The 27,373-nt window shown below is 42.4% G+C and overlaps 1 protein-coding gene across 1 annotated transcript in view; it reads right to left on the bottom strand.

Moving 5' to 3' along the window:
* Positions 1-27,373, bottom strand: part of LOC141147977 (uncharacterized) — a 158,000-nt gene that overhangs the window by 110,773 nt on the left and 19,854 nt on the right. Inside the window, exon 3 of the mRNA XM_073635134.1 lies at positions 27,014-27,313. Coding sequence (XP_073491235.1) covers positions 27,014-27,313 — 300 coding nt within the window. The remainder of the gene's footprint in view (positions 1-27,013; positions 27,314-27,373) is intronic.

Genomic DNA, 27,373 nt, shown 5'->3' with positions numbered 1-27,373 from the left:
CCATATTATTTAATTGCTGTGATCTGTGGCTGGCAGGATTACTGTGCATATCCAACAAGGTATTTAAAGGCAGGGTTGTACAATACATAAGGTCCACTGCTCAGTACAGGTGCCATTCAGAGAATGCTTTGCATTTTCTGAATGAATGCAAAGTGCTCTGTGATTGGATGAATAGAGAGATGGGGTGGTGATGTCACACTATCTGTCTTGTCTAATCATAAAACACTTTGCATTAATTCAGAAAATACAAAGCATTGCATTACTTTGCTGATCGGCGGACATCCTATATTCACAAGGCATAAGGACAGCCACTCAGTGTGGGATGGAGGAGGTTGTGGAGATCACCAGAGTAGTGGTGTCCACTTCAGTGATTTCCAGCTTCCAGTGGCACCCTCAGCCAAGTATGGTATATATACATAGTTACATTGATACAAGCTGGACAAATGTAATTATGTATAACATGCCAATGCCTGGAATTCTTTAACCTCTTCAGCCCTGGAAGATTTTACCCCCTTCCTGACCAGAGCATTTTTTGCGATTCGGCACTGCGTCGCTTTAGCTGACAATTGCGTGGTCGCCTGCGACGTTGCACCCAAACAAAATTGATGTCCTTTTTTTCCCCACAAATAGAGCTTTGTTTTGGTGGTATTTGATCACCTCTGCAGTTTTTATTTTTTGAGCTATAAACAAAGAGTGACCATTTTGAAAAAAAAAAGCTATTTTTTTTACTTTTTTGAGTCAGGATTGCTGCACAGGAAATTTATTTCCATAAAAAAATCACAAAGATTACAAAGACATCGAACTGATACCAGATGCAGCTGGCTGCATCTGGTATCAGTTCGATGTCTTTGTAATCTTTGTGATTTTTTAATGGAAATTTCCTGTGCAGCAATCCTGACTCATCGTTTCTATATATCGGTCCGTGGGAGGGACCAGATTGCTAGCACGGCCAAGATCGTTAGTGCACCTCACCCTGCATATGGTTTATATATATATATATATATTATACACACACACACACGTGTGTGTGTGTGTGTGTGTGTGTATATATGTATTTGGTCAGTTTAGGCCAATACGTATTCTTCTACATATTTTTGGTAAAAAAAAAAAAAAAAAAATCGCAATAAGCGTATTTTGATGGGTTTGCACAAATTTTATAGCGTCTACAAAATAGGGGATAGTTTTATGGCATTTTTAATTTTTTTTTTTTATTAGTAATGGCGGCGATCTATGTTTTGTTTTGTTTTTTTTTGTTTTTTATCGGGACTGCGACATTATAGCGGACACATTGGACACTTTTGACACCATTTTGGGACCATTGTCATTTATACAGCGATCAGTGCTATAAAAATGCACTGCTTACTGTGTAAATGACACTGGCAGTGACGGGGTTAAGGGGCGATGAAGGGGTTAAGTGTGTCCTAGGGAGTGATTCTAACTGTGGGGGGGGTGGGCTTCAAGTCACATGACAGTGATCACCGCTCCCAATGACGGAGCTGCGTTCTCTGTCATGACAGAAGGCAGAATGGGGAAATGCCTTGTTTACATAGGCACTTCCCCATTCTGAGGCTCACCGGGAGGCCAGCGGACATAGAGTCCGCCGGTCCTGCGGGCATGGTCACGCTGTACACAGCGGGCACGCGCGCATGCTATCCCCGGCTCTTAAAGGTGACGTACAGGTACGCCCATTTGCCCACCACTGCCATTGTGCCAACGTATATCGGTGTACGGCGGTCAGCAAGTGGTTAAAGAGGTGTTCCAGTCGTTTTTCTGAAAATTAAAAGTCAGCAGCTACAAAGACTGACTTTTAATAAACAGATACTTACCTGTACCAGGATGCAGCATTGTGCTCACCCGAGGGGGTGCAGGGGACCGTTTTTGGTGCCAGCATCTCAACTGTGGGTGCCTGGCTGTCACAGTTTGCATGAGCCGCACATTCTGAATGGCCTGGCAGTCTTGTGAGAACCTTTGATGTGTCCCAGAAGACTGCAGGATGGGAGAGGGGAAGGAGAACGTCTGGTCAGATCACCTAGGCATTCTAAGTGGAGGTGGAATGCCAAATGTCAAAGAGGGGGGACATAGCACCTTTGCTTTTCATATGCATTCTAGCTGACAGGTCTGTATGTATTTTTTTAGCAACATGTTACGCCCATAATACAATGTAACATTTTTTTTCCAGAAAATTTGCATTTGATAAACAGTTGAGCAATATGGTCTAGGTTGTAAGCTCTAACAAGCAGGGCCCTCTGATCCCTCCTGTATTGAATTGTATTGTAATTGTACTGTCTGCCCCATGTTGTAAAGCGCTGCGCAAACTGTTGGCGCTATATAAATCCTGTATAATAATAATAATATGCTGCGACATAAAAAAATGCAACTATCATCTTTCTATTCTATAGGGTCTCTGTTTTCAGAATAATGTTCTGGAGATTTAAGTAATTTTATGTCTTAAGATTGAGATTTTTTCCATGTTTGCAAAAAAAAAAAAAATGAAAAAAATTTCTCTAGTGCCAAAGTTTTTAAAATGAGCTGCAGGTTAAGGATTCACATACCTCAAAGAAAATATAAATAACACTGCGCTAACCCAATGTGAAAAGCAGCTACATAAAATATGACCAATATTGTAAACAGAAGTAAAAGTGAAATGCAGCACTAAAAATGATAACCAATGGTAAAATGCACATCAGACATGGTGACCATTACCAATATATACATAGCTGAAACACATGAAGCATAATACCAAAAAATTGAATATTAGACGGGATATAGTAAAGTCCCAATGTATGGCTATGAACAGGGGCGGACTGATAACTCATGGGGCCCCCCGGGCAATAGGAGATTATGGGGCCCCCAGGCAATCAGAGATTATGGGGACACACAATATACACACACAGTATACAATCACACAGTATACACATACATGTACACACAGTATACACAGACAGATGTAAAAAAAACACAGATTTATACATACTGTCCCTGGTTTTACTGAGGCTGGCAACCCTGATGGGGCCCCCTAGTGGCCCAGGGCCCTCGGGCAGTGCCCTAATCGCTCAATGGTCAGTCCGCCCCTGGCTATGAATCTGATACAAGAGAGTCCCAAACATAGGCTAAATATGAATGTTGGACTGATGTAGAAATCTTCTCTTGTATATCATGAGTTGTACGATCATGGGAAGTGAATAGATGGAATACGCTTACCAGCAGGAGTGGATTCGGATGCCGGTGACACCGAATCAAACAGGCTCTGAGATCCTTAATGGACGATGGTTGGACGATGGTTGGTCCTGGAAATCCCGGATCTCAAGGGGGATCTATCCTCTATGGTCCACGTCACGACTGTCCGTTCAGAAGCCCGAGAGGGAATTCTCCGCCACAAACTAGTCTCCAGAGCACTGATGGTTCCCAAAAAGATAGATAGGACGCCAATAGTGCAAATCAAATGACGTATTTTATTGGATATAACCAATAATCAACAAACGATAAAAACGTGATCACGAGCAAAACAATAAAATCAAGTGTAGGAAAGAGTAAGGCTCACCCGACACGTTTCGTCCACATGGACTTCAACAGGGGCATCTGATTCCATCTATTCACTTCCCATGATCGTACAACTCATGATATACAAGAGAAGATTTCTACATCAGTTAAACATTCATATTTAGCCTATGTTTGGGACTCTCTTGTATCAGATTTATAGCCATACATTGGGACTTTACTATATCCCGTCTAATATTCAATTTTTTGGTATTATGCTTCATGTGTTTCAGCTATGTATATATTGGTAATGGTCACCATGTCTGATGTGCATTTTACCATTGGTTATCATTTTTAGCGCTGCATTTCACTTTTACTAAGGATTCACATACCCCTTAAACACCCATGGAAAATATATGTTGTGACCATTGTGTTTAACAAGCCCATCAACCAAACAGAGCAAAATGAGTTCCAATATTTGATAACAATAAAAGTCCCACCTCTGCTGAGCTCAGCGAAGCTGGCCCCCCTACAATCAGCACAAATAAAAACTCAAGTGTGTTTCTTTAGTGCTACGTTTGTGCTGTTTTGTGCCGTAAAAATTTACATTTGTGCTGCTTTTATTTTTAAGATATTAGCAATTGTTTTTTCCAGACTATGACATCACCTAGCCCCCCTACAACGCCCAAATGACACAAAACTGGTCTCGTTGGTTAGTGCTACGTTTGTGCTGCTAAAAATTCCGTTCTATCTTTTATCGTTTTTGCGTTATTAAGGATTTATTAAAGGTCACCAAAGGTCAGTCAGCCCCCCTACAACGCCCAAATGACACGAAACAGGTCTCGTTGGTTAGTGCTACATTTGTGCTGGTTTGTGCTGCTAAAATTTTTATTTGTGCTGTTATGGTTTTTAAGTTATAACAGTTTTGTTTTTTTTCAAACCCCACTCACTTTGCCCACCCTACAATCAGCACAAATAAAAACTCAAGTGTGTTTCTTTAGTGCTACATTTGTGCTGTTTTGTGCTGCTAAAATTTACGTTCTACCTTTTATCATTTTTGCGTTATTAATGATTTATTAAAGGTCACCGAAGGTCACTCAGCCCCCCTACAACACCCAAATGACAAAAAACTGGTCTTGTTGGTTAGTGATACGTTTGTGCCGTTTTGTGCTGCTAACATTTCCGTTCTATCTTTTATCATTTTTGCATTATTAATGATTTATTAAAGGTCACCAAAGGTCAGTCAGCCCCCCTACAACGCCCAAATGACACAAAACTGGTCTAGTTGGTTAGTGCTACGTTTGTGCTGGTTTGTGCTGCTAAAATTTTTATTTGTGCTGTTATGGTTTTTAAGTTATAACAGATTTTTTTTTTTCAAACCCCACTCACTTTACCCCCCCTACAATCAGCACAAATAAAAACTCAAGTGTGTTTCTTTAGTGCTACATTTGTACTGTTTTGTGCTGTTTAAATTTATGTTCTATCTTTTATCGTTTTTGCGTTATTAATGATTTTTTTAAAGGTCACCAAAGGTCACTCAGCCCCCCACTACATAACTGGTCTCGTTGGTTAGTGCCTCATTTGTGCTGGTTTGTGCTGCTAAAATTTTTATTTGTGCTGTTATGGCTTTTTAGTTATAACAGCTTGTTTTTATATTTGTGCTTTTTTGTGTCATAATAATAAAAATTTGTGCTGCTTTTTTTTTAAGATAATAGAAATTTGTTTTTTCAAGATGATGACATCACCCCGCTCTCCTGTCACATACCTGGTTAGTGAGCTCCTGGTTAGAAAGCAGCCATGGGAGCACAGTGAGGTATGAGTGCCTGTGATCAGTCCAGTAGACTGCGTGGTGGCAGCAGTCAGCAGGTGGATGTGGCGGCAGAACCAGCTGGTGGCAGATGAGCTGGCACTGAGCTTGGCTGGTGGCAGACTGTGGGTAAGCAGCTGGAAGCAGGAGACAGATGAGACTTTACTGGGCTGAAGAGCTGTAGCAGGCTGGATGAGCAGGATGCAGGGTCAGATGAGCCGGGTCCATAATGGTCAGGCAGATCAGGCATAGATGGCACACAACAGGATAGTCGGGTCACAAGCCAAGTCAGCAACAGGAGGTAGGTCAGGCAAGAAGAGAAGGCAGAAGCAGAATCCAGAGACAAGCCAAGGTCAGGGCAGGTAGCAGTCAAACGGAGGTCAGGAGCAAGTTGGGTTAGGATCAGAGGTCAAACACAGGAATCAGGAATGAACACACAGAAGCGGCACACCAAATTGCAGCCTGTTTAAATAGTCTGTCTGTTGCCAGCATTGGTGACAGGCTCACGCTCATCTGCCCAGCCAGTTATCAGTCTGCGCATGCACATATGTATGTACAGGGAGACATTATTTGTGCTATGCGAAAGCCTTCCCTGACACCCCCTACAACAGCCAAACAAAATGAAAACGGGCTGGTTGTTAGTGCCACGTTTGTGTTGGTTTGTGCCTATTTACTTTCCATTCTATCTCCTTTTGTTTTTCAGTTATTGTTTGAACCCCCAAGTTATTCAGTTATTTAATAAAGGTCACCAAAGGTTACCCAGCCCCCCTACAAGAGACAAAAGGCATGAAACTGGGCTGGTTGGTGCCTCCTTTGTGCTGTTTAAATATCAGTTCTACCGCTTTTCGTTTTTCATTTATTTACTATTTATTAAAGGTCACCAAAGGTCACTCAGCCCCCCCTACACATGAAACTGGGTTGGTTGGTTGGTTAGAGCTGCGTTTGTGCTGTTAAAATTATTATGTGTGCTGCTTTGATTTCTTAATTGTAAAAGTTTGTTTTTATTTGATCAAACCCCACCCACTTGGCATCCCATGTTATTAGATACTATAAGGCCTCATGCACACGAGACGCTGTTAAACGCGTTAAATAGTAAATAACTGAAAAACAAAAAGTGGTAGAACTGATATTTAAACAACACAAACCAGCACAAAGGAGGCACCAACCAGCCCAGTTTCATGCCCTTTGTCTCTTGTAGGGGGGCTGGGTAACCTTTGGTGACCTTTAATAAATCAACAATAACTGAAAAACAAAAGGAGATAGAATGGAAAGTAAATAGGCACAAACCAACACAAACGTGGCACTAACCAACCAGCCCGTTTTCATTTTGTTTGGCTGTTGTAGGGGGTGTCAGGGAAGGTTTTCGCATAGCACAAATGATGTCTCCCTGTACATACATATGCGCATGCGCAGACTGGCAACTGGCTGGGCAGATGAGCGTGAGCCTGTCACCAATGCTGGCACCAGACAGACTATTTAAACAGGCTGCAATTTGGTGTGCTACTTCTGTGTGTTCATTCCTGATTCCTGTGTTTGACCTCTGATCCTAACCCAGCTTGCTCCTGACCTCCGTTTGACTGCTACCTGCCCTGACCTTGGCTTGTCTCTGGATTCTGCTTCTGCCTTCTCTTCTTGCCTGACCTACCTCCTGTTGCTGACTTGGCTTGTGACCCGACTATCCTGTTGTGTGCCGTCTATGCCTGATCTGCCTGACCATTATGGATCCGGCTCATCTGACCCTGCATCCTGCTCATCCAGCCTGCTACAGCTCTTCAGCCCAGCAAGGTCTCATCTTTCTCCTGCTTCCAGCTGCTTACCCACAGTCTGCCACCAGCCAAGCTCAGTGCCAGCTCATCTGCCACCAGCTGGTTCTGCCGCCACATCCACCTGCTGACTGCTGCCACCACGCAGTCTACTGGACTGATCACAGGCACTCATACCTAACTGTGCTCCCATGGCTGTTTTCTAACCAGGAGCTCACTAACCAGGTACGTGACAGGAGGGTGGGGTGATGTCATCATCTGGAAAAAACAAATTGCTATTATCTTAAAAATAAAAGCAGCACAAATTTTTATTATTATAACACAAAAAAGCACAAATATAAAAACAAGCTGTTATAACTAAAAAACCATAACAGCACAAATAAAAATTTTAGCAGCACAAACCAGCACAAATGAGGCACTAACCAACGAGACCAGTTTTGTGTCATTTGGGTGTTGTAGGGGGGCTGACTGACCTTTGGTGACCTTTAATAAATCATTAATAACGCGAAAACGATAATAGATAGAACGGAAATGTTAGCAGCACAAAACAGCACAAATGTAGCACTAAAGAAACACACTTGAGTTTTTATTTGTGCTGATTGTAGGGTGGGCAAAGTGAGTGGGGTTTGAAAAAAAAAAAAAAAACTGTTATAACTTAAAAACCATAACAGCACAAATAAAAATTTTAGCAGCACAAACCAGCACAAACGTAGCACTAACCAACGAGACCAGTTCCGTGTCATTTGGGCATTGTAGAGGGGCTGACTGACCTTTGGTGACCTTTAATAAATCATTAATAATGCAAAAACGATAATAGATAGAACGGAAATGTTAGCAGCACAAACGTAGTACTAACCAACGAGACCAGTTTTGCGTCATTTGGGCATTGTAGGGGGGCTGACTGACCTTTGGTGACCTTTAATAATTCATTAATAACTCAAAAACGATAAAAGATAGAACGGAAATTTTAGCAGCACAAAACAGCACAAATGTAGCACTAACCAACGAGACCAGTTTTGTGTCATTTGGGCGTTGTAGGGAGGCTAGGTGATGTCATAGTCTGGAAAAAACAATTGCTAATATCTTAAAAATAAAAGCAGCACAAACGTAAATTTTTACGGCACAAAACAGCACAAACGTAGCACTAAAGAAACACACTTGAGTTTTTATTTGTGCTGATTGTAGGAGGGCCAGCTTCGCTGAGCTCCTCTGCTGTGATATAAAACTCCTCCCCTGACTAATGATCACCCACCCACCCTTTGTAAACCCTTCACTCCTTATATATTTAGAACCTCATTCTAAGGGATGGAGGAAGGGACAAATGTTCCTGCCTGGTCTGTACTCTTAACAGTCCCAAAATGTCCTAATAAACCTCTTGCCCTTCTGACCTCACTCTTTTTCAGTTTTTTGCAAGTAAGTCTCCTCCCCTTTTCTTTCTTACAACCCATCCCACTCATGTATCCTCTCACTTCATTTATATGCAGGTCTACACCTGTTCCCGCAGCCACAAACACCCGCACAGAAAAACAAAAGATGTGTGGGCCGGTGCCCTTAATTCTAACAGGACACACACACACACTGGAAATCACAGCAGCCATTTCCCGCACTGGGAACTGCACTGCTCTTGTGGTTTCCATGCAGGCTGTGATTTCAGAAATGGAGCAGGGACCTTTTCCCTGTGATTTCAGGAGGCACGGCAGCCTATTTAAATGAATGTGTTAATTACAGCAGCACAAGTTTTGATAAAAATTATTGCATAAGTGCAAACAGTGAATACATATTATACCAATAAACACTAAAACAAAGGGGGGCGTGGCTTGGTGCGCGGATGGAAGCAGTGTGAATGAGCTCCGGCATCCATAGAGCTGAAAATGACCTGTTTCCTGGCCAAAAATGTCCACACTGCTAAGGAAGGGGACACACAACCGATCCATGCGCTCGTTGGGAGCCCCCAAAGGCAAGCATTCACAGGCAAAACTCAGCAAATATCGTTACAGCAGCGGTGGTAAAGGATCCAAGATGGCGCCAGCTCACAAAACGGCAAGCGAGGAGGACATGGAAGATGATGAAATCTCCCTCCCTGCATCTGAGGACTCCACCAGAGGTAAAGTGACTGCTGACCACCCACTAAGATTTGCAGATATAACAGAAATAGCTGCAGACATCAAGAACTCACTCTCAGCAGCCATCACTGATTTAAAGACTGATTTACTGAGGCTAATGCCGTGTACACATGGCTGGACTTTGACAGCAAAGGTCCGACAGAACGAATCCGTCGCACAATTCGACTGTGTGTGGGCTTCATCAGGACCTTTGCTGTCAAATTCTGACGGACTTTAGAAATAGAACATGTTTCAAATCTTTCCGACAGACTCAATTCCTATAGAAAAATCAGTTTGTCTGTATGCTAGTCCGACGGATGAAAAACGACACAAGGGCAGCTATTGGTTACTGGCTATGAACTTCCTTATTCTAGTCCAGTCGTACATCATCACGTTCGAATCAGTCGGACTTTGTTGTGATCGTGTGTAGAAAAGTCATTCAACGGAACTCCGTCAAAGTCCTTCGGAGTTCAGTCCGTCAAAGTCTGGTCGTGTGTACACGGCATAACTGAACAAATGGCAGTAAATGAGAGAGCAGGAAAACAAAGGGACAGGGCTCTAATCAGATTGGATGATATTACAGCTTCTCACTCTCAGCAAATGATCGACATGAATAGACAGATTGAGGACCTGGAAAACAGGGGAAGAAGGCACAACATAAGAGTGAGAGGTGTCCCTGAGTCTGTCAGCCCTGAACAAATTAAACTTGCATGATCCTCCATTTTCAATAATCTTATTGATAGACCTGAGGCTTCTCCCATTGAATTTGGCAGAGCTCACAGAGCCCTGAGACCCAGAGCCCCTGACAATACGCCTCCTAGAGACATAATCTGCTATCTCCCCAATTTTTGCCTTAAAGAGGAAATCCTGCAGAAAGCCAGAACAAATGAACTGATTATTATTATTATGCAGGATTTATATAGCGCCAACAGTTTGCGCAGCGCTTTACAACATGAGGGCAGACAGTATAATTACAATACAAATCAATACAGAAGGGATCAGAGGGCCCTGTTCGTTAGAACTTACAATCTAGAAGGGAGGGTCAAGTGGAAATAAAAGGTAATAACTGTGGGGGATGAGCTGATGGAATAAATTAAAAATACAGTTGTTAGGTGTGGGTAGGGTAGACTTCTCTGAAGAGAAGGGTTTTCAGGGATCGTCTAAAAGCTAATAGAGTAGGAGATAAGCGGACAGATTGGGGAAGGGCATTCCATAGGACTGGAGAAGCTTTGGAAAAGTCCTGGAGGTGAGCATGGGAGGAGGTGACGAGGGAGCTAGAGAGCAGGAGGTCTTGAGAGGAACGAAGAGAATGAGTAGGTTGGTATTTAGAGACTAGGCTAGTGATGTAGCTGGGGGCTAAATTGTAGATGGCTTTGTACGTAGTTGTTAGTATTTTGAATTGAATTCTTTGGCCGAGCGGAAGCCAGTGGAGGGATTGCCCGAGAGGAGTAGCAGACACAGAGCAATTGGTAAGATGGATGAGTCTGGCAGCAGCATTCGTGATGGATTGAAGAGGTGATAGACTATGTATGACTATGTTTCAATAGTCGAGGCGAGAGATGACAAGCGAGTGAATTAAGAGCTTTGTTGTGTCATTGATTAGAAAGGGGCGTATTTTGGAGATGTTGCGGAGGTTGAGGCGGCAGGATTTGGGCAGTGATTGGATGTGTTGCTTGAAGGAGAGTTTAATGATCACATTTAATGGAGTAGATGTGCAGCTTTTCCAAAACCTTTCACCTATTACCTTGAAAAATAGAAGGGCCCTGAAACCCCTACTAGGAATCCTAAAAGAAAAGGGGATTAATTATAGGTGGAAATTCCCCTATGCTCTCCAAGCCACCTACAATAGCAAACAATTCATGCTCAGAGTCCCAGATGACTTGTTGCATTTCTGTGAGAACCTGCAAATAGCCCCAGTTGAGCTTCCAGACTGGTACGCAGAATTCCGTCTCCCTCCTGCAATCAACAATATGCCCTCCATGTCAGGACTGTCTCCTGAAAAATCACCTTTTCAACATGGAAAACAGCGCAGAAACACAAGCAGACCCATCTATAACTCCCCTGCGACTAAATGCCCCAGAGCAAGGGACGCTAGACAAAACAACCACCTATAAAGGAACAAGGACAACAAAAGATAAACTTTTCAGTTAATCTTTTAGCTCACATGGTTTGCTGAGCACATGTTTGAACTTCCATTTTCTTTCCCCTCATTACTTGTTAAAAAGAATGTTTCTAACAGTTTGGCCACTAGATGGCAACCTACACTAAGCTTTGCTTGTAAACCAGCCTAACAAACTGTTGAATAGGTGAGCATGGTTATATGCTCTGTACCCACAACGGTTGCACTGCAAGCAAATTCTCTTACCCCCTTTTTGACGATTAACGCTAAGGATTAGATTTCTATTTTCCACAAAACTATCACTAGAAAACTTTCAATCTCCTAAACCTCAAGTATACAGTAAACAGAGTAAGAACCCATGTAGTGACAGATGCGAATACTGAATACCTCTAACCCCAATTTACATCTGCTATTACAGCATGTCCAGTTAACCAACCCTCCACAGAGTAAACCAGACAACAAAACACTTTTTGAAATTGGAATCCTATCTCCAGCAATGCTACCACCAGAGAACTCGTGCCCTCACTGGTATAGGGATTCACGTAACAAAGAAATATGAGTTTCTTTTGCTTGGAATATTTTTTCCAATGACTGGGTAATAAGTTTTCTCTTGCAAGAACAGAGTGTAAGGATCGGATATACATCCAGGTTAACGTTCACTAGATAGAGACAATATCTGTTATGCCATTAGATTTCACCTCTATCCTTGAAGCTTATGATACCCTCACTGAAGTGGGATCAAATCACCAGGGCCGCTGATAGAAATCATGGGGCCCCTGCAGCCCACCTGACGGGGCCCTCTTCAGCCCCACCCCTGGTCCCTTCTTTAGCCCCACCCCTGGTCCTGCCCCCTCCTTCCGCCCCACCCCTGGCTCCTCCCCAGTGAGTCAGGACACACAGGGGTCCCTCAATATAGCAGTTACATCTCCCCCATCCACATGACATGACAGGGGGTCGCCCATCATGAGTACACTGTCCCTGCTCAGGACACACAAGGGCCCCCCATTATATGAAGTACAGTACACCTCTGCACACATGTTCCACCACTGTACACCTCTGCACACATGTTCCACCACTGTACACCTCTGCACACATGTTCCATCACAGTACACCTCTGCACACATGTTCCACCACTGTACACCTCTGCACACATGTTCCACCACTGTACACCTCTGCACACATGTTCCATCACTGTACACCTCTGCACACATGTTCCATCACTGTACACATGTTCCATCACTGTACACCTCTGCACACATGTTCCATCACTGTACACCTCTGCACACATGTTCCATCACTGTACACCTCTGCACACATGTTCCATCACAGTACACCTCTGCACACATGTTCCATCACAGTACACATGTTCCATTGCTTTACCCTCATGTACATATGTGTCATCACTGCACACATGTTCCCTTAGAGCACCCCTCTGTACACATGTTCACCATTGATGGTAAACAGGGTTCAGTGTACAACTGTAATGCCCCGTACACACGGTCGGATTTTCCGATGGAAATTGTCCGATTGGAGCGTGTTGTCGGACATTCCGACTGTGTGTGGGCTCCATCGGACATTTTCTATCGGATTTTCCGACACACAAAGTTTGAGAGCAGGCTATAAAATTTTCCGACAACTAAATCCGATCGCATCAACTCTGACCGTGTGTGGCCTGTTCCGACGCACAAAGTGCCACGCATGCTCAGAAGAAATACCGAGACGGAACAGCTCGGTCTGGTAAACTTAGCGTTCGCAATGGATATAACACTTTCGTCACGGTGCAATGTTAAAAATGGTTTAATACAGCACACACTCTTCTTCTTTATAATGTGAGAAGAATGAAGTAGTTTTGCTGCTCATATTCACACAGACTTCTCACAAACTTCTTTCTTTATTATTTATCGGGATTCCCTTAATATATTTTGATTTGTCACATCTGACAAAAATATTTTTTTTATTTTTTTTTTTTAAAGGCAGATTTTTTTTTTATTTTAGGTTTGTATTTTTTCCAAGGCTGATCTTTGTTTTATTGTATTTTTAGATTTACTCCAGAATATTTTTGTGTGTGTTTTGTGTGTCAAGTTACCACAACACCATTGATATGTTGTTCTATTTAATCTGTAGGAGATTGTTTGGTGTTGTTGTCCCTTGTTAATTTCACATTGTACTTTAGAAATGTACCTGAATCCTCACCAACAAACTTTCCTTTTTGGATGAAAACACACACAGGAGAGTAGAATTTACCCAAAAAAATCATTTATTAAGGGCTCACAACTAAACAAAGAGGGAGGCAGCACTGGAGAAACAGCAGAAATGGGTGAAGCCTTGGACCCCCAGGGCAGACATCAACTATTTTCAAGCAAAATTGGTGGTCTGAGGAGTCCTTATTTAAGCTAGTGCAGTCTGGTCCAGAAGTCCCAGAGATCCGGAAAGCAGCAGATGACATCTGTGTCCCCAGGCTGTGGTCATACAAGAGACTGCAGCTTTTGTCAGACCAGACTGCACCAGGGCCATCACTCTCTTGTCTTCTTTCCACGCTTCCTTCCACGCTGTGGCTGTGGTGGTGGAGTTGTGGCAGCAGGAGGAGGAGGAGGATGGTCCAACTCAATCACGTCGGTCTTGGGTGTGATTTCACCACTCACCCCCTTAGTTAGGACTTTATAAAGAAGTTGCTCACACATGAGGCCTTGACCCTCCTGCATGCCCTGCTGTTTTGTGGCAGCAAAGGCCTCTTCAGGAGTGGGTAAGGCTCGGAGGGACGCCGAAGCCTCCTTAATGAGCCTGAGCACAGAATCCTGCATGTGAGTGGCCTTCCTCGCTCTTTTGTATGGAAGGCGTAGGGGAGGAACCTGCGATTCTGTCAGGCTGCGACTTGTCCCAGGCTTCTCCGTGCTGACACTTAGCCCCACCTCCTCCTGGCTGCCACATTCCACAGCCTCCTCCTGGCTGAGGTCTTCCTGTGCATGAAAAAGGGACATAGTTTTAGTTTTTTATTCATCAATCACACACAATTGTCACCTCCTGACTGTTGCAAATTGAATGTTAACAAATATAACAGGCTATCCTTCTGAGCCCAGCATTTTTCATTCTTGTCCCAATTATTTTTGCCCACTACTGTCTATTGATATGTAAAACACATTTTTCAATCAGCAATTAGTGATCATTAATAACATCTAGTAAAGATCATTTCTTTATTGACAAGAAATCTGTAGAAGAATGCTATACCTGACTCCAGCTGGGCTCCTCCACTTCTTCCTGGCTGGAAGGCCCAGGTTGGACATCGGAAGTCTCATCTGGGGTGGAAGGAAGAGTGGAAGGAAGAGTAGAGAGGGATTCCCTGACTTCAGTGTGGTCTGACAGAAATCGCAGTCTCTCATAGTACCACAGCCTGGGGACATAAACGTCATCTGCTGCAGCTCCGGAACTCTGGGAATCTGTAACCTTCTTGCGCTCCCTAAGATAAGTGCTCCTCAGGCCACCAATTTTGGCTTTTAAATAAGGGATGGTTGCTGTGGGGACCACCGGCTTCACCAACTCCAGCAGTTTCTCCAGCGCTGCCTGCCTCTTTTGTTTATTGTTGTAATGGGGATGTCTCACTTGCCACAGACAGGGCAGCTCCCTGTATTTGTCTATGAACAGGGGCAGGAAATTGTGGTCGTTGAACCCATCCATTTTCTCTGCAAGACACAACACAAGACAAACCCTAAGGTCAGGCCAAACTCTCCTAATCTTGTTACAATATAGGCTTCAATTTCCAAGCTGTATAGGCCCAAGTTTAGATCTTACCTTCGTTATCACGATCGGCGCCTCCGATGCTCCTTCCTCAGCTCACAGATCGTACGTAATACGCATGCGTGTTACGCTTTATACACACTGCACCTGCGTGTAACTCCGCCCACCCGACGTTCTTTCTAGTCTATTCCCCGCCCCTTTTTGTTCTGCGCAGTGGGGGGAAGAGCACATGGCGGATACACAGCAGGTGCGTGCTAATTACAGGAACAAGGAGGAGGAGGAGGAAAGCCCAGAGCCAGAAACGTCCCGATCCAGAAGGTGATTTAAGGCCTCAAATATGTCCTTTGGGGAGATGTTGGAGATGGTCGACATCCTGAACAGGGACGACTATGATGGGAAGTATGGACCTTACCCCAACCCCAATGTCAGAAAGGCCAAGATCATGGCGAACGTGGTCAAAAGTCTGCACCGGCATTTCGGGGTAAGACGATCGAAAGATCAGCTCAGGAAACGGTGGTCGGACCTCAAATTAAGAGAACAGGAGCAGTACAGAAAGATCCGGAGAGTGCTGCAAAAAAGTAAGTAGTTGTGCTGTGTTCCTATTCTTTTTGTGTTTATTACGTTCGTGCTGCTCCATGTGCTTTTCTTACAAGTGTACATTTTAAAATGACAACTTTCTGGTTCATGGGCACATTATTCGTTCGTATCAAACATTTTTCTTTCGGTCTATAAAACACCATTGTTTTGGCCATATGCATTTGGCCACTTTTTTAAGCCCTACTTGTATGAAACTAATTTGGTTGTGTAGATGGCTTTGTTACTAGAATGAAATGCAAACTAAATTCTGTGTAAGGAGAGGACACTGAGCAGCGGTTTTCACATCTGGACACTGGAGCACTAGTGAGGGACCCCAGAACACCATTTTTATTAAGTGGGACACACAGGTGCTTCAGTGTATACTATAGGGGGGTCTCCATCTGTGAAGCTTGTACCAAACAGGTAAAGTATTGCAGCTTGACAAAGGACACTGAAAATGCTACATTTTGGAATTCTGCCAAAATAGACAATTGTACCCCACTTCCAAGCAATGTTTCCTATTTATTGTTCTGCCATCAAATATCTGTATGCTAAGTATAGCATTTTTGTTTTACATAGGGGAGAAAAGACTCGGAGGACACCCCTCATCTGAGGAGACCACAGACCCCCCACCTCTGGAAGAAGGGGAAATACCCCCAACCCAAGAAGAGCAGGAGGAAGAAGACGTGGTGGAAATTGTCACCACAACAGGTGAGTGTCTGCGACCACAGGCTCAGGTAATTAAGAGATGGATGCCGGCATATTTTTGATACCTGTTTTTGTTTGGTTTCTCTCTTTTCAGGTGATCGTGATGTTGTGGATCCAGATGCTTTCACATCAGAAAGTGCCCAAATCCTGATCGGGGAGATCATGGGGTGTAATTTACAATTGGAAAACCTCAAGAAAAACATCAATGATGTTATTCAAAAAAATAAAAACATCATTGATGTTTTGGGGCGAGTTTAAAACCCCCTCCAAAACAATTTGTTTTTTTGTGTGCTACAATGTTAAAAATGTTTTAGCGCTTTTTAGAAGAGCCAAATTTGGAGGATGCACACAGTGTGCCAACATGTGCTATCTGCCATCACGGGAGATAAATGGACGCGTTTTGGGGGGGTGCAACCCCTTCCTCAATAATAAAGTAGCTGAGAGGAAGGGGTTTCTCCCCCAAAACAAGTCCCTTGATCCCCCCATGATGGCAGCTAGCACGTGTTGACATTGGTAAATTTGTGTGCATCTTCCAAATTTGGCTTTTCCTGGGGTGACTTCACCCCATCTGAACGCAATATCAAACACAGTTCCTAAATAATCATGTCTGATATTGCCTTCAAGTTCTACCAAATGTGAACTTTGTAAGTTCAAGATTTGTGTCTTTCTTGTTGGTTTTACACATGCCTGTTTTATCTTAAATGGACATTTATATTTTTTATAATGCCCCCCCAAACATGTTGGTTTGTTTTAAAAACCTTTTCTAAATGCACATGTGATTGTGCAGGGATTAAAAAGATTGTTAATCAAGAATGTGTGGATTATTGTCTCAACGCTACAACACTTTTGTGGTGATGTAATTGCTGTTTTCTGTGACAATGGGGGTTTGTTCTTAAGGGCAAATCCTCTTTGCACTACAAGTGCAGTTTCAGTGCAGTTTCAAGTGCACTTGTAGTGCAAAGTGTCTTTGCCTTTAGTAAATAACACCCAACAGTGCTTTGTATAAGGTTACACAATCATGCCATTTTCAGGACTCCCCACATTTCTGTCAGGGTCAGCTAAAACAAACACAAGCAGTAAATGTCAACAAAGATTTGTTTTTTTTTTTTTGGTTTTATTTGCTAAAAGGCTTCACAACTTTGCTGGCATATTGATGGCCCCCCTACCCGCAAAGAACTCAAGGTATCTTAACCGGACATCACAGGCACTCAGGGAGGGCAAGCCAGGATGGCCACTTTCAAGCGTTGTTTCATGTAGAATTTCGGCCTCAGTCCCAACTGAGCCAGCATAGTTGGCAGAATGTTGGCGTAAAAAGTTATGTAGAACACAGCATGCCAGGATTATATGATTAAGTTTATACTCCGCCATATGGATGTGTTTCAGAAATAGGTGGAACCAGCTGGCCATGATTCCAAATGTGTTCTCCACTCTTCTGGCTCTGGCCAGCCGGTAATTAAAAACCCTCTGTTCCGGGGTGAGGGTCCTCATCGGGAATGGCCGCATAAGATGGTCCCCCAGTGCAAATGCTTCATCCGCAACAAAGACGAATGGGAGTGCTTCCACATTCTCTTCTGGAGGTGGCAAGTCCAAGCTGCCATTCTGGATATGCCTGTAAAACTCAGTCTGGGCGATGACTCCACCATCGGACATCCGGCCATTCTTCCCCATGTCCAAATACAGGAAGTCGTAATTAGCTGACACCACCGCCAACATCACAATACCATTGAACCCCTTGTAATTATAATAGTATGACCCCGAGTTGGGTGGTGGGACGATGTGGACGTGTTTCCCATCAATTGCCCCTCCGCAGTTAGGAAAGTCCCACCGCTGGGCAAAGTGGGAGGCCACAGTCTGCCATTCCTGTGGCGTGGAAGGAAACTGTTGAGGAAAAAAATAAAAATTAGTATTTTTGCACATAAACATGGAAAGCAGATTAGACACAAACCTTCTTGGCCAACATCCAGATAACATTTATTAAGGGGAATTTTACAACACCAAAGTATAAGGTACACCTATCATATTCCCCCTCCCCCCCTCTCATGGGCCATTTCTAACATTATAGGGGGGGAATCTTGGACAGGTAGCCCTCTTCACTTCATTGGGAGATGAATGCCTAAATAATGTGTATTACTTGGAACAGCCGATCCTTAGTATACACTATTGGCAGCCCACTGGACAGGTAAGAAGTGTCATAATACAAAGATATAAATACACACTGTACACATTTGAGCACATTTGGACATTCTGCTATTACCTATCAAGATAATAATAGAAAACAAAAACTTGAAACAGTACCATGTGAAAGTATACAGGCAGGCCCTTGCACTACATGCTTTGGGGAATTTATCCATAAATCTGAGCTCAAAAGAGATGGGTATAGTGTGTATGGGTTTGGCAAAGTCAGCAGATAGATGATTGAGGATAGATAGAGAATTGGTATCAGCTGACTTAGCAGTTGGGGGGAGGGAGGGTTCCAAATGATTTGGGAACCCCCCAAAAAAGCCTCTGGCACTCTGCCTGAATTTAAAGCACAAATCACATTTCTAAACATTTTAGGGGGTGTTTGGGGTAAAGCACTACTATGGAGCTGATAAAATACATTGTTAAGTGACTACATGAGGTGAATATAGGGCCAGGAGAGCATGCTGGGGAGGCAAGTGAAGGCAAATATGTATGATGGACAAAAAAAAAAAATTACATAAAAATACAGCATGCATGAGAACAAAGGGGACATTCACAGCATATTACAATCATGGTAATTAGGGAATGAGGAAAGAAATACAATATATTAGCAAACATTCTATACAATAAAATGTCATATTAAAGGATAAATCTTACCTTCATATACTCCTTCTGCAGGACCTGGATGATGGCAGAACAGGTCTCTGGGATAATGATCCCCAGAGCCTGGGGGGAGATGCCTGTCGAGAACTTCAAGTCCTGCAGGCTTCTCCCTGTCGCCAAGTACCGCAGGGTAGCGACTAGCCTCTGCTCCGGAGTGATGGCTTGCCTCATGCAGGTATCCTGCCTGCTGATATAGGGGGTCAGCGAAGCCAACAAACGGTGAAATACGGGGTCCGTCATCCTGAGAAAGTTCCTGAAATCATCAGGATTATTCTCACGGATCTCACAGAGCAAAGGCATATGAGAGAACTGATCATGCTGGAGCAACCAATTCTTGGTCCATGAACTCCTCCCCACCCTGTTCATGGACTGGACTTGTGTCAAGGTAAGGACCCCAACACCAAGCCCCCGCACAGCACGAACTCTACGAGGAGTACGTATACGCAACATGGCTAGAAAACGGTCGGCTGCTTAGAACGAAGTAACAGAACGCACTGAAGAACAGCAAGGCCTGTGAAGAGCGACCTGAAAAACAGTAACGAACGAACAAGAACACAATGACAAGTCACGCGTAGCTTGCTTGCACGCACTGAAGAGCAGATACAAACCCACAAGCACAAAACTAAACCGCAGAAAATGATCTGAAAGCCACGAGTCTGAAAAAGCGCGAATCGTCTCTCACCAAACTTTTACTAACACGAGATTAGCAAAAGGAGCCCAAAGTGTACGCGACCGCGTGGTTGGCGAACGGAAATTCCGACAACTTTGTGCGACCCTGTGTACGCAAAACAAGTTTGTGCCAACATCCGTCGGAAAAAATCCTAGGATTTTGTTGTCAGAATGTCCGATCAATGTCCGATCGTGTGTACGGGGCATAACAAGAGAGGCCACTGGCTCTTACCACTCTTGCTCCAGCAGACATTTAAATCTCCAGGCTGTATTTTCTGTACAGCCTGGACGTCAGGAGGAGGCAGGTGCCTGCTGGCTGGGCCCGGTACAACAGGGCCAGTTGTACTGGCTTATCAGCGGCCCTGTCAATCACACTGGTTAATTTTAATTTTATGTTTACTCTGTTTATATATGACTAATGAATGATGCAGTTGTATCCTAGATCTTTTACATCAACAATGACAGAGGATCCTCCCCACATCTGTCGTATAAACTCTCTTTTAAGGATTTAACATTTAAGGATTTCAAGACTAATTACCGTGGTCTTGGGGTAAGATAAGGGACACCAACCTCTATACACCGCAAATCTTACTTTAATAAAGCTCCAAGACAGGGCTACAGAACCACGAAAGGCACAGAATAGAGATGGATGACATATATATGTTTTCCACCTCTACATAAAAAGACACACTATCCTGGATTATATGATTTGTTCCTGAAGTTATTAATACATGGGGAGTACCATAGAACCTCATTCTACCTTTTTTTTTTCCTCTGGGTTATGTCCCAGCACAGAGGTCTTGTGCCCGGATACATCCTAAAGGATTTTTTTTTTTTTTTTAAAGGACAGGCTTCAAGGAGAAATGAGGGTTGGAAGCTGACCACTCCGGAAAATTATTAAAACAGAAAATGGTTTAGAACTAGTTAGGATAACCGTATTGTTGTTCACTAGTAATGTTTTACAGTCTATCAGCTGCACTCCCACTTGGAAGTTACATATTAAGCTGCGTCTTATTGGGATCTGGGAATGACGAACCCTGGAAAAGATGGGAGCTGGAGGTGAATCCCCCCAGGACTCAATGAGTTGCAGGAATTGGTTCAGAATTTATATCAGTAACCATATTGTTGTACTTTTTTCTAAAACAAGGTTACTTATCTCCCAGTTGACCTGGTTGTGTATTTATCACTACTACAGTTGCAAGAGTTAATGTTCAAAATTAATGTTCAGAGAACACAAACTTAAATATTGCATACATAAAATCCCAGCGCTCCCTGACACTCGAGAGCCCAGACAAAATTGTCATTTATTACCACCCTTTAAACGTCCACCTTCGTTCCTCCCACTCACCCCCCAGAATAACAACTGGTGATCCGCAATAAAAACACCAGCCTGCTCAACACCTCTTGAGGTGTAATATTGAGCAAAACTCACATACGGTTCTATTGAACCAACCTTCCACCTGTAACAACCTATAGGCTCACCTTATCTTACCCCTAAACCCCTATCCCTTACCAACCACCCACCTCCCCTTCCCCCCCCTTTTTTTTCCTTACGACTGACATGGCCTACTCTCTCTTAGGGAAATCCCCGAATGTTATTTCAAACAATGTAAACGGCCTCTATCCCTGAAAAAAGGGCAAAGGTCTTGAAGGAACTAAAAAAAGCTAACCCTGCAATAGTTTAGCTCCAAGAAACACACTTCAAGAATAATAATATTCCTGAACTCAGACGGCCACTTCACAAAAGCTTATCACGCCACAAATCCTATTGCTAAAACTAAGGGAGTCACTATATTGCTTAGCAAACATTCTCCCTTTGCACCTATGAAACCGTTCATCGACCCAGAAGGTCGCTATATTTTCCTTAAAGGCACATGGGATGGGGCACCTGTTACTTTAGCTAATGTGTACTTTCCAAACAAAGCACATATCACATTTTGCCACAGAATAATAGATGAACTCAGATGGTTCGCAGAAGGATGCATTATTCTAGGAGGTGATTTTAATATCCCCCTGAACCCACAACAAGATACATCCTCAGGCTACACTTATGGCGCATACAAGATACTGAAACGTATTAAGAACTTACTACAATCCTTATCTTTAGTAGATTCTTGGAGATCAACACATTCCTCTGACAAGGACTACACCTTCCCCCCCCACACACACACACAAAAGATATTCCAGAATTGACCTGATCTTCATCTCCCAATGGAATTTGATCAACTTAACTAGAGCAGAAATTGGAATATCCATATCAGATCACGCCCCTACCACCATCACTTTTTAAATTAAATTCTCCCAAATCTATTACTTTCAATTGGAGACTCAACTCGGCCCTACTAACTGATCAACCATACAAGATGACATGCATGAATCCATTAAAAAGTACTTTGGCACCAACCTAGAATCAGATACCAACCCCCTGAACAACTGGGAAGCTCACAAGAGTGTAATCAGAGGCGAATTTATAAAAATGGGGAGCTAGAAGAAAAAAAGGAAAGAGAGAAATCACTACTCTATCCAACAAAATTGCCAGTCTCGAAAGTCAACATAAATAATCCCTTACCATCAAATTAGAGGAAGAACTTACAAAATGCAGACAAGCCCTTAAACAGATATTAGACCTTAAAACCAGAAGAGCACTCTTTTTCCAAAATAATTTTTTCTATGAGCATGGAGACAAGAGTGGGAAATACTTGGCTAGAGCACTAAAAGAAGCAAACATAGGGGGACACATACATGCAATAAAGACCAAAACAGGTACTTTGGAACATAAACCCGAAAAAATAGCCGAACTATTCCATACGTTCTATACAGCCCTATATGACATAAAAACACAACACAAACCTTCTCATATCACAGGTTCAAAGGAAGAAACAATCAGAGAATTCCTGCAAAATAGTAGATTACTGACCCTTGAACCATATGATATTAATAAGCTAGAAGAACCCATAGCTATTGCAGAAATACAAGAAGTAATTAAAGAACTCAGACCTGGAAAAAGTCGTGGTCCGGATGGTTTCACATCCCAATATTACAAAACATTCACACATCTACTCTCTAAACACCTCATGTCTGTATCTAACAATCTAGCAAAGCATAAACATAACTCTGACTCCCTCTTAATGGCTTATATCGCAGTTGTCCCAAAACCAGATAAAGACCCCACGGATTGTGCCAACTTTAGACCCATTTCCCTACTCAACGTAGATCTAAAAATTCTTATTAAAATTCTCGCAAACCGGATGAAACCCCTCTTATCAAAAATCATTGGCCTAGAGCAAGTTGGCTTTATGCCTCGTAGGGAAGCCAGAGATAATACAACCAAAGCAATAAATGTATTCCACTATGCCAGGAGCTCCAAAATTGAAGGCCTTCTGGTCTCTACAGATGCAAAAAAGGCCTTCGATAGAGTTTCCTGGGACTACATGTTCACCATTTGCTCACACATTGGACTAGGAAACAATATGCTAAATTGGATAGGAGCCTTATACCACCATCCCAAGGCTAAAATCAAAATAAACAATACACTATCAGAACCAATCAACATCCACAATGGCACCCGCCAAGGATGCCCTTTGTCAGCACTCCTCTTCAAACTTACATTAGAACTGCTTATCAGAAGCATAAATCTAACCACAGACATTCATGGATTCCAAATAAATAAAGAATACAAAATAGCAGCCTATGCAGACGACCTCCTATTTTTTTCTCTCTCAACCACACATCTCCATTCCTAACCTCCACAAAATATTTAAGACATTTGGATATATTTCTAATTTTAAAAATTTTAAAATCAATCAAACCAAGTCTGAGGCACTCAACCTTACACTGTCCCCCAACCAACTGAACATGACAAAAAAAGAACTGCACTTATAAGTGGGTACAAAAAAATCTTAAATATCTAGGGGTTAATCTCACTACAAACATTGACTAAATTTATGAAGCCAATTATAAACCCTTACTACACTCAATAATAAAAGACCCTAAAAATTGGATCACAAAATTATTCTCTTATTTTGGCAGAGCTTCCACACTGAAAATGACAATTCTCCCCAGGCTATTGTATATATCTAACACTTTACCAATACAAGTTCCCAGTGTATTCTTTACCAAACTTAAAGAATTACAAAGATGATTTCTATGGGCAGGAAAAAAGTCTAGATTAATCTACCGACTACTTACCTCCCCAAAAACAAAGGCGGCATAAGCCTCCCCGATTTTAAAAAATACCACATTGAAACCCACATCACCAGACTGATAGATTGGCATTGCCACGGGGACAATAAAGTTTGGGTCAAACTGGAACTCTCTTACAATAAACGGCTATTATATTTTCCCTGCACAATCCACGCTAAATCACTCAAACACAAAACACCCCCTGATTACTACCACAATAGACATTCTACACAAAATTGCTTAAACACACAAAATAGCCTCAATACCTGGCCCACTAACACCAATTGCGGGTAACCCGGATTTTGCACCTGAATCGAAGAAGTCTCCTGAGACCTAAACACAGCTCAAAGTTCTTAGCACCTCACTGCTTGCTTGGAAACGAGCTAAGAACCTTAGAATGATTTCAAGAAGAATACGGGGAATCAATTCCTGGCCAGTGGTTTTACATGCAATTAAAAAACCTCCCGCTGAACAGTAAACATAGAGCTTCATACTGCTTACCCATGACACCTCTAGAACATATTTACTACAAAAGAGCTCCGGTACTTAAAACCACTTCCCTGGCTTATTCCTGGTTGACTCAATCAACTCCTATAGACCGCAATAATCATAAAGAAAGATGGGAAATAGACCTGGGAACCAAAATTAGCGAAGCTCAATGGGAAAAAGCATGATCTTAGCTCATAAGTGTTCACTAAGCATTAGGACTCAGGAAATATCCTATAAAATATTAACCCAATGGTATGTGACACCACAAAAGGCAAGGAGGTGGTTCCCTACAACCTCGGATACATGCTGGAGATGTGGTACAGAGAGGCTCATTTGTGCACATTTGGTGGACATGTCCCCCGATCCAGGACTACTGGAGAAAATTATATTTTGGATAAAATACATCACTAAGACCAAAATAAACAAAAGCTGCAGCCTGCCTGATCCATATTAACTCATATACACTGAGTAAGTACAAAAAGACCCTCACCAGGCACCTCTTAAACGCAGCTAAAACCATGACCCCCTTACATTGGAAATCAACCCACACTCCAGGAGTCAAGGATTGGTTTGACAAAGTTCAATATACCGGTACTTATAAAATGGAAGAAATTTTAGCTATGAAAAAAGAAAATAATACCAACTTTAACAAGATGTGGCAACCCTGGTATCTGTTTACGCTATCAGATGAATTTAAAACAGCAATCATACTGACCCAATAATCCCTGGGTTTTAACAGATAAGAAATATAACAATATAGCCTGTATACTACTCTCATTTATTATTTGTACCAGAATATTACATTCATCTATAGAACTGTATATTTTAGACCAAATATGTCATACTGATTTTGTATTATACCACTCTTTTTTCTCATCCTTACCTCCCCCTTTACCTACTCCCCTCCTCCTCCCCTCTACCCACTATCCAATTTACCTAAAATTAATGCTTTATAAATTTAATCTCTTCAGCAATGTACGCAATGATTAAATGTTTGCTGACATAGATTGTTATGTGCTTAAATGGACGATTGTCAAATGTATGCTAAGTTCGCTTTCAATAAACTTTGATTGTGATAAAAAAATAAAAAAATAAATAATTTAAAAAAAAAAAAAAATCACATAAACAGTGTATAGATATTATTTCAATAAGCAACACTATATGAGATAGAAAGAACAAAGTCCACTTCACCAAAAGTCCATGATCTGAAAAAATAAATAAAAAATGTGTCATGCATAAATAGGGGGCGTGAATACCCTCTATCCCAGACTCCTGAGGCGGGTCCTGCTGGTACAGGTAATTTCAGGGCCATGGGTTCTGTTCTAGCCAAGGTGGAACGCACACTGTCTCTCTTTACAGCTGGTGGAATGGCAGTGATCCAACAAGTGATTATGCTATGTATATGTGCCAAAGTATTGAAGCACCTACAAATGTGAGTGCAATGTTTTATTTTAAGAAAAGTTTTTTATATTGTACACGATGAGTCTCACTCTTTGTTCCCCCCATTTATGTGTACCTAAATCTGGAGGATTGAAGAAAAAAGGCAAAGTTCCCCTCCTACAGCACTTTTTGACCTGTTGTTATTTAACATAGGTCCACCTATTCTGGTGAGTCCAGGCTGTCTAAAGGAGAGTGCACTGGGTGGTAGATTTAATTTCAGTGAAATAAGCGGAGCACCTTTAAATGTGGAACACATTTCTGAACTAATATTTTTGTTTTACATTTTTCCACATCATGGACTTTTGGTGAAGTGGACTTTGTTCTTTCTATCTCATATAATATCTATACACTGTTTACACTTATGTGATATTTTTTTGTTTTAGTGTTTAATGGTATAATATTTATGCACTTTTTGCATTTCTGCAATAATTTTTATCAAATCTAGCCTTGCTGTAATTAACATATACAATTTGCACTTGGTAGACACACTTAGTTTCAGTAGCAGCTTGTTTTATTTAATGTTCTCTAATGCCCTGTACACACGATCGGACTTTGTTCGGACATTCCGACAACAAAATCCATCAGATTTTTTCAGACGGATGTTGGCTCAAACTTGTCTTGCATACACGCGGTCGCACAAAGTTGCCGGAAAATCCGATCATTCTGAACGCGGTGACGTAAAACACGTACGTCGGGACTATAAACGGGACACTAGCCAATAGCTTTCGTCTCTTAATTTTTTCTGAGCATGCGTGGCACTTTGTGCGTCGGATTTGTCTACACGCAATCGGAATTTAAAGGATCGGATTTTGTTGTCGGAAAATTTTATATCCTGCTCTCAAACTTTGTGTGTCAGAAATTCTGATGGAAAAAGTCCGATGGAGCCCAGACATGGTCGGAATTTCCGACAACACAATCTGATCGTACTTTCTCTGTCGGAAAATCTGACCGTGTGTACGGGGCATTAGTGTGAGTATTTAGCGGGCTTAGCGCTGTTGGTTTACTTTCAGCATTCAAATGAATGGGCTCCCAGAGCCACACAAGTATGAAGGCAAACCTAGTTTTTAAAACATATTTGCCAGAGAGACTGGATGATTATCCATACCTTCATAGAAAAGCTGGAAGTCCTTCTGCAGAGGTTCTTGTAGAGAGTCATGTTGGACTTTACAGGAGAAGGTCTGGTTCTGGTCATCTTTGGTCGGTGTGATTGTCAGGGTGCTGTCCACGTGGTACATTCCATCTTTATACATTTGTGGTTGTCCCATGAAATCATTTCTCAGGACCTCTCTGTTTCTGTACCAAGTTATCAAGATATCCTGAGGGAAGAATCCAGTGGCCTTACAGGTCAGGGTGTTCTCTGTATTTCTCTGGACCTTCGTACTTTGTATAGAGAGTAGAGGTTTAGCTGCAGGGAACACAGATACAGGTATAAAGTGGGATATACTGTATATACTTTTTAGAAACC

The sequence above is a fragment of the Aquarana catesbeiana genome, linkage group LG06, assembly GCF_042186555.1.
Source record: "Aquarana catesbeiana isolate 2022-GZ linkage group LG06, ASM4218655v1, whole genome shotgun sequence".
NCBI classification, from domain to species: domain Eukaryota; kingdom Metazoa; phylum Chordata; class Amphibia; order Anura; family Ranidae; genus Aquarana; species Aquarana catesbeiana.
Note: the sequence above shows the minus strand (reverse complement) of the source record. Positions and strands in the feature narration are given on the sequence as shown.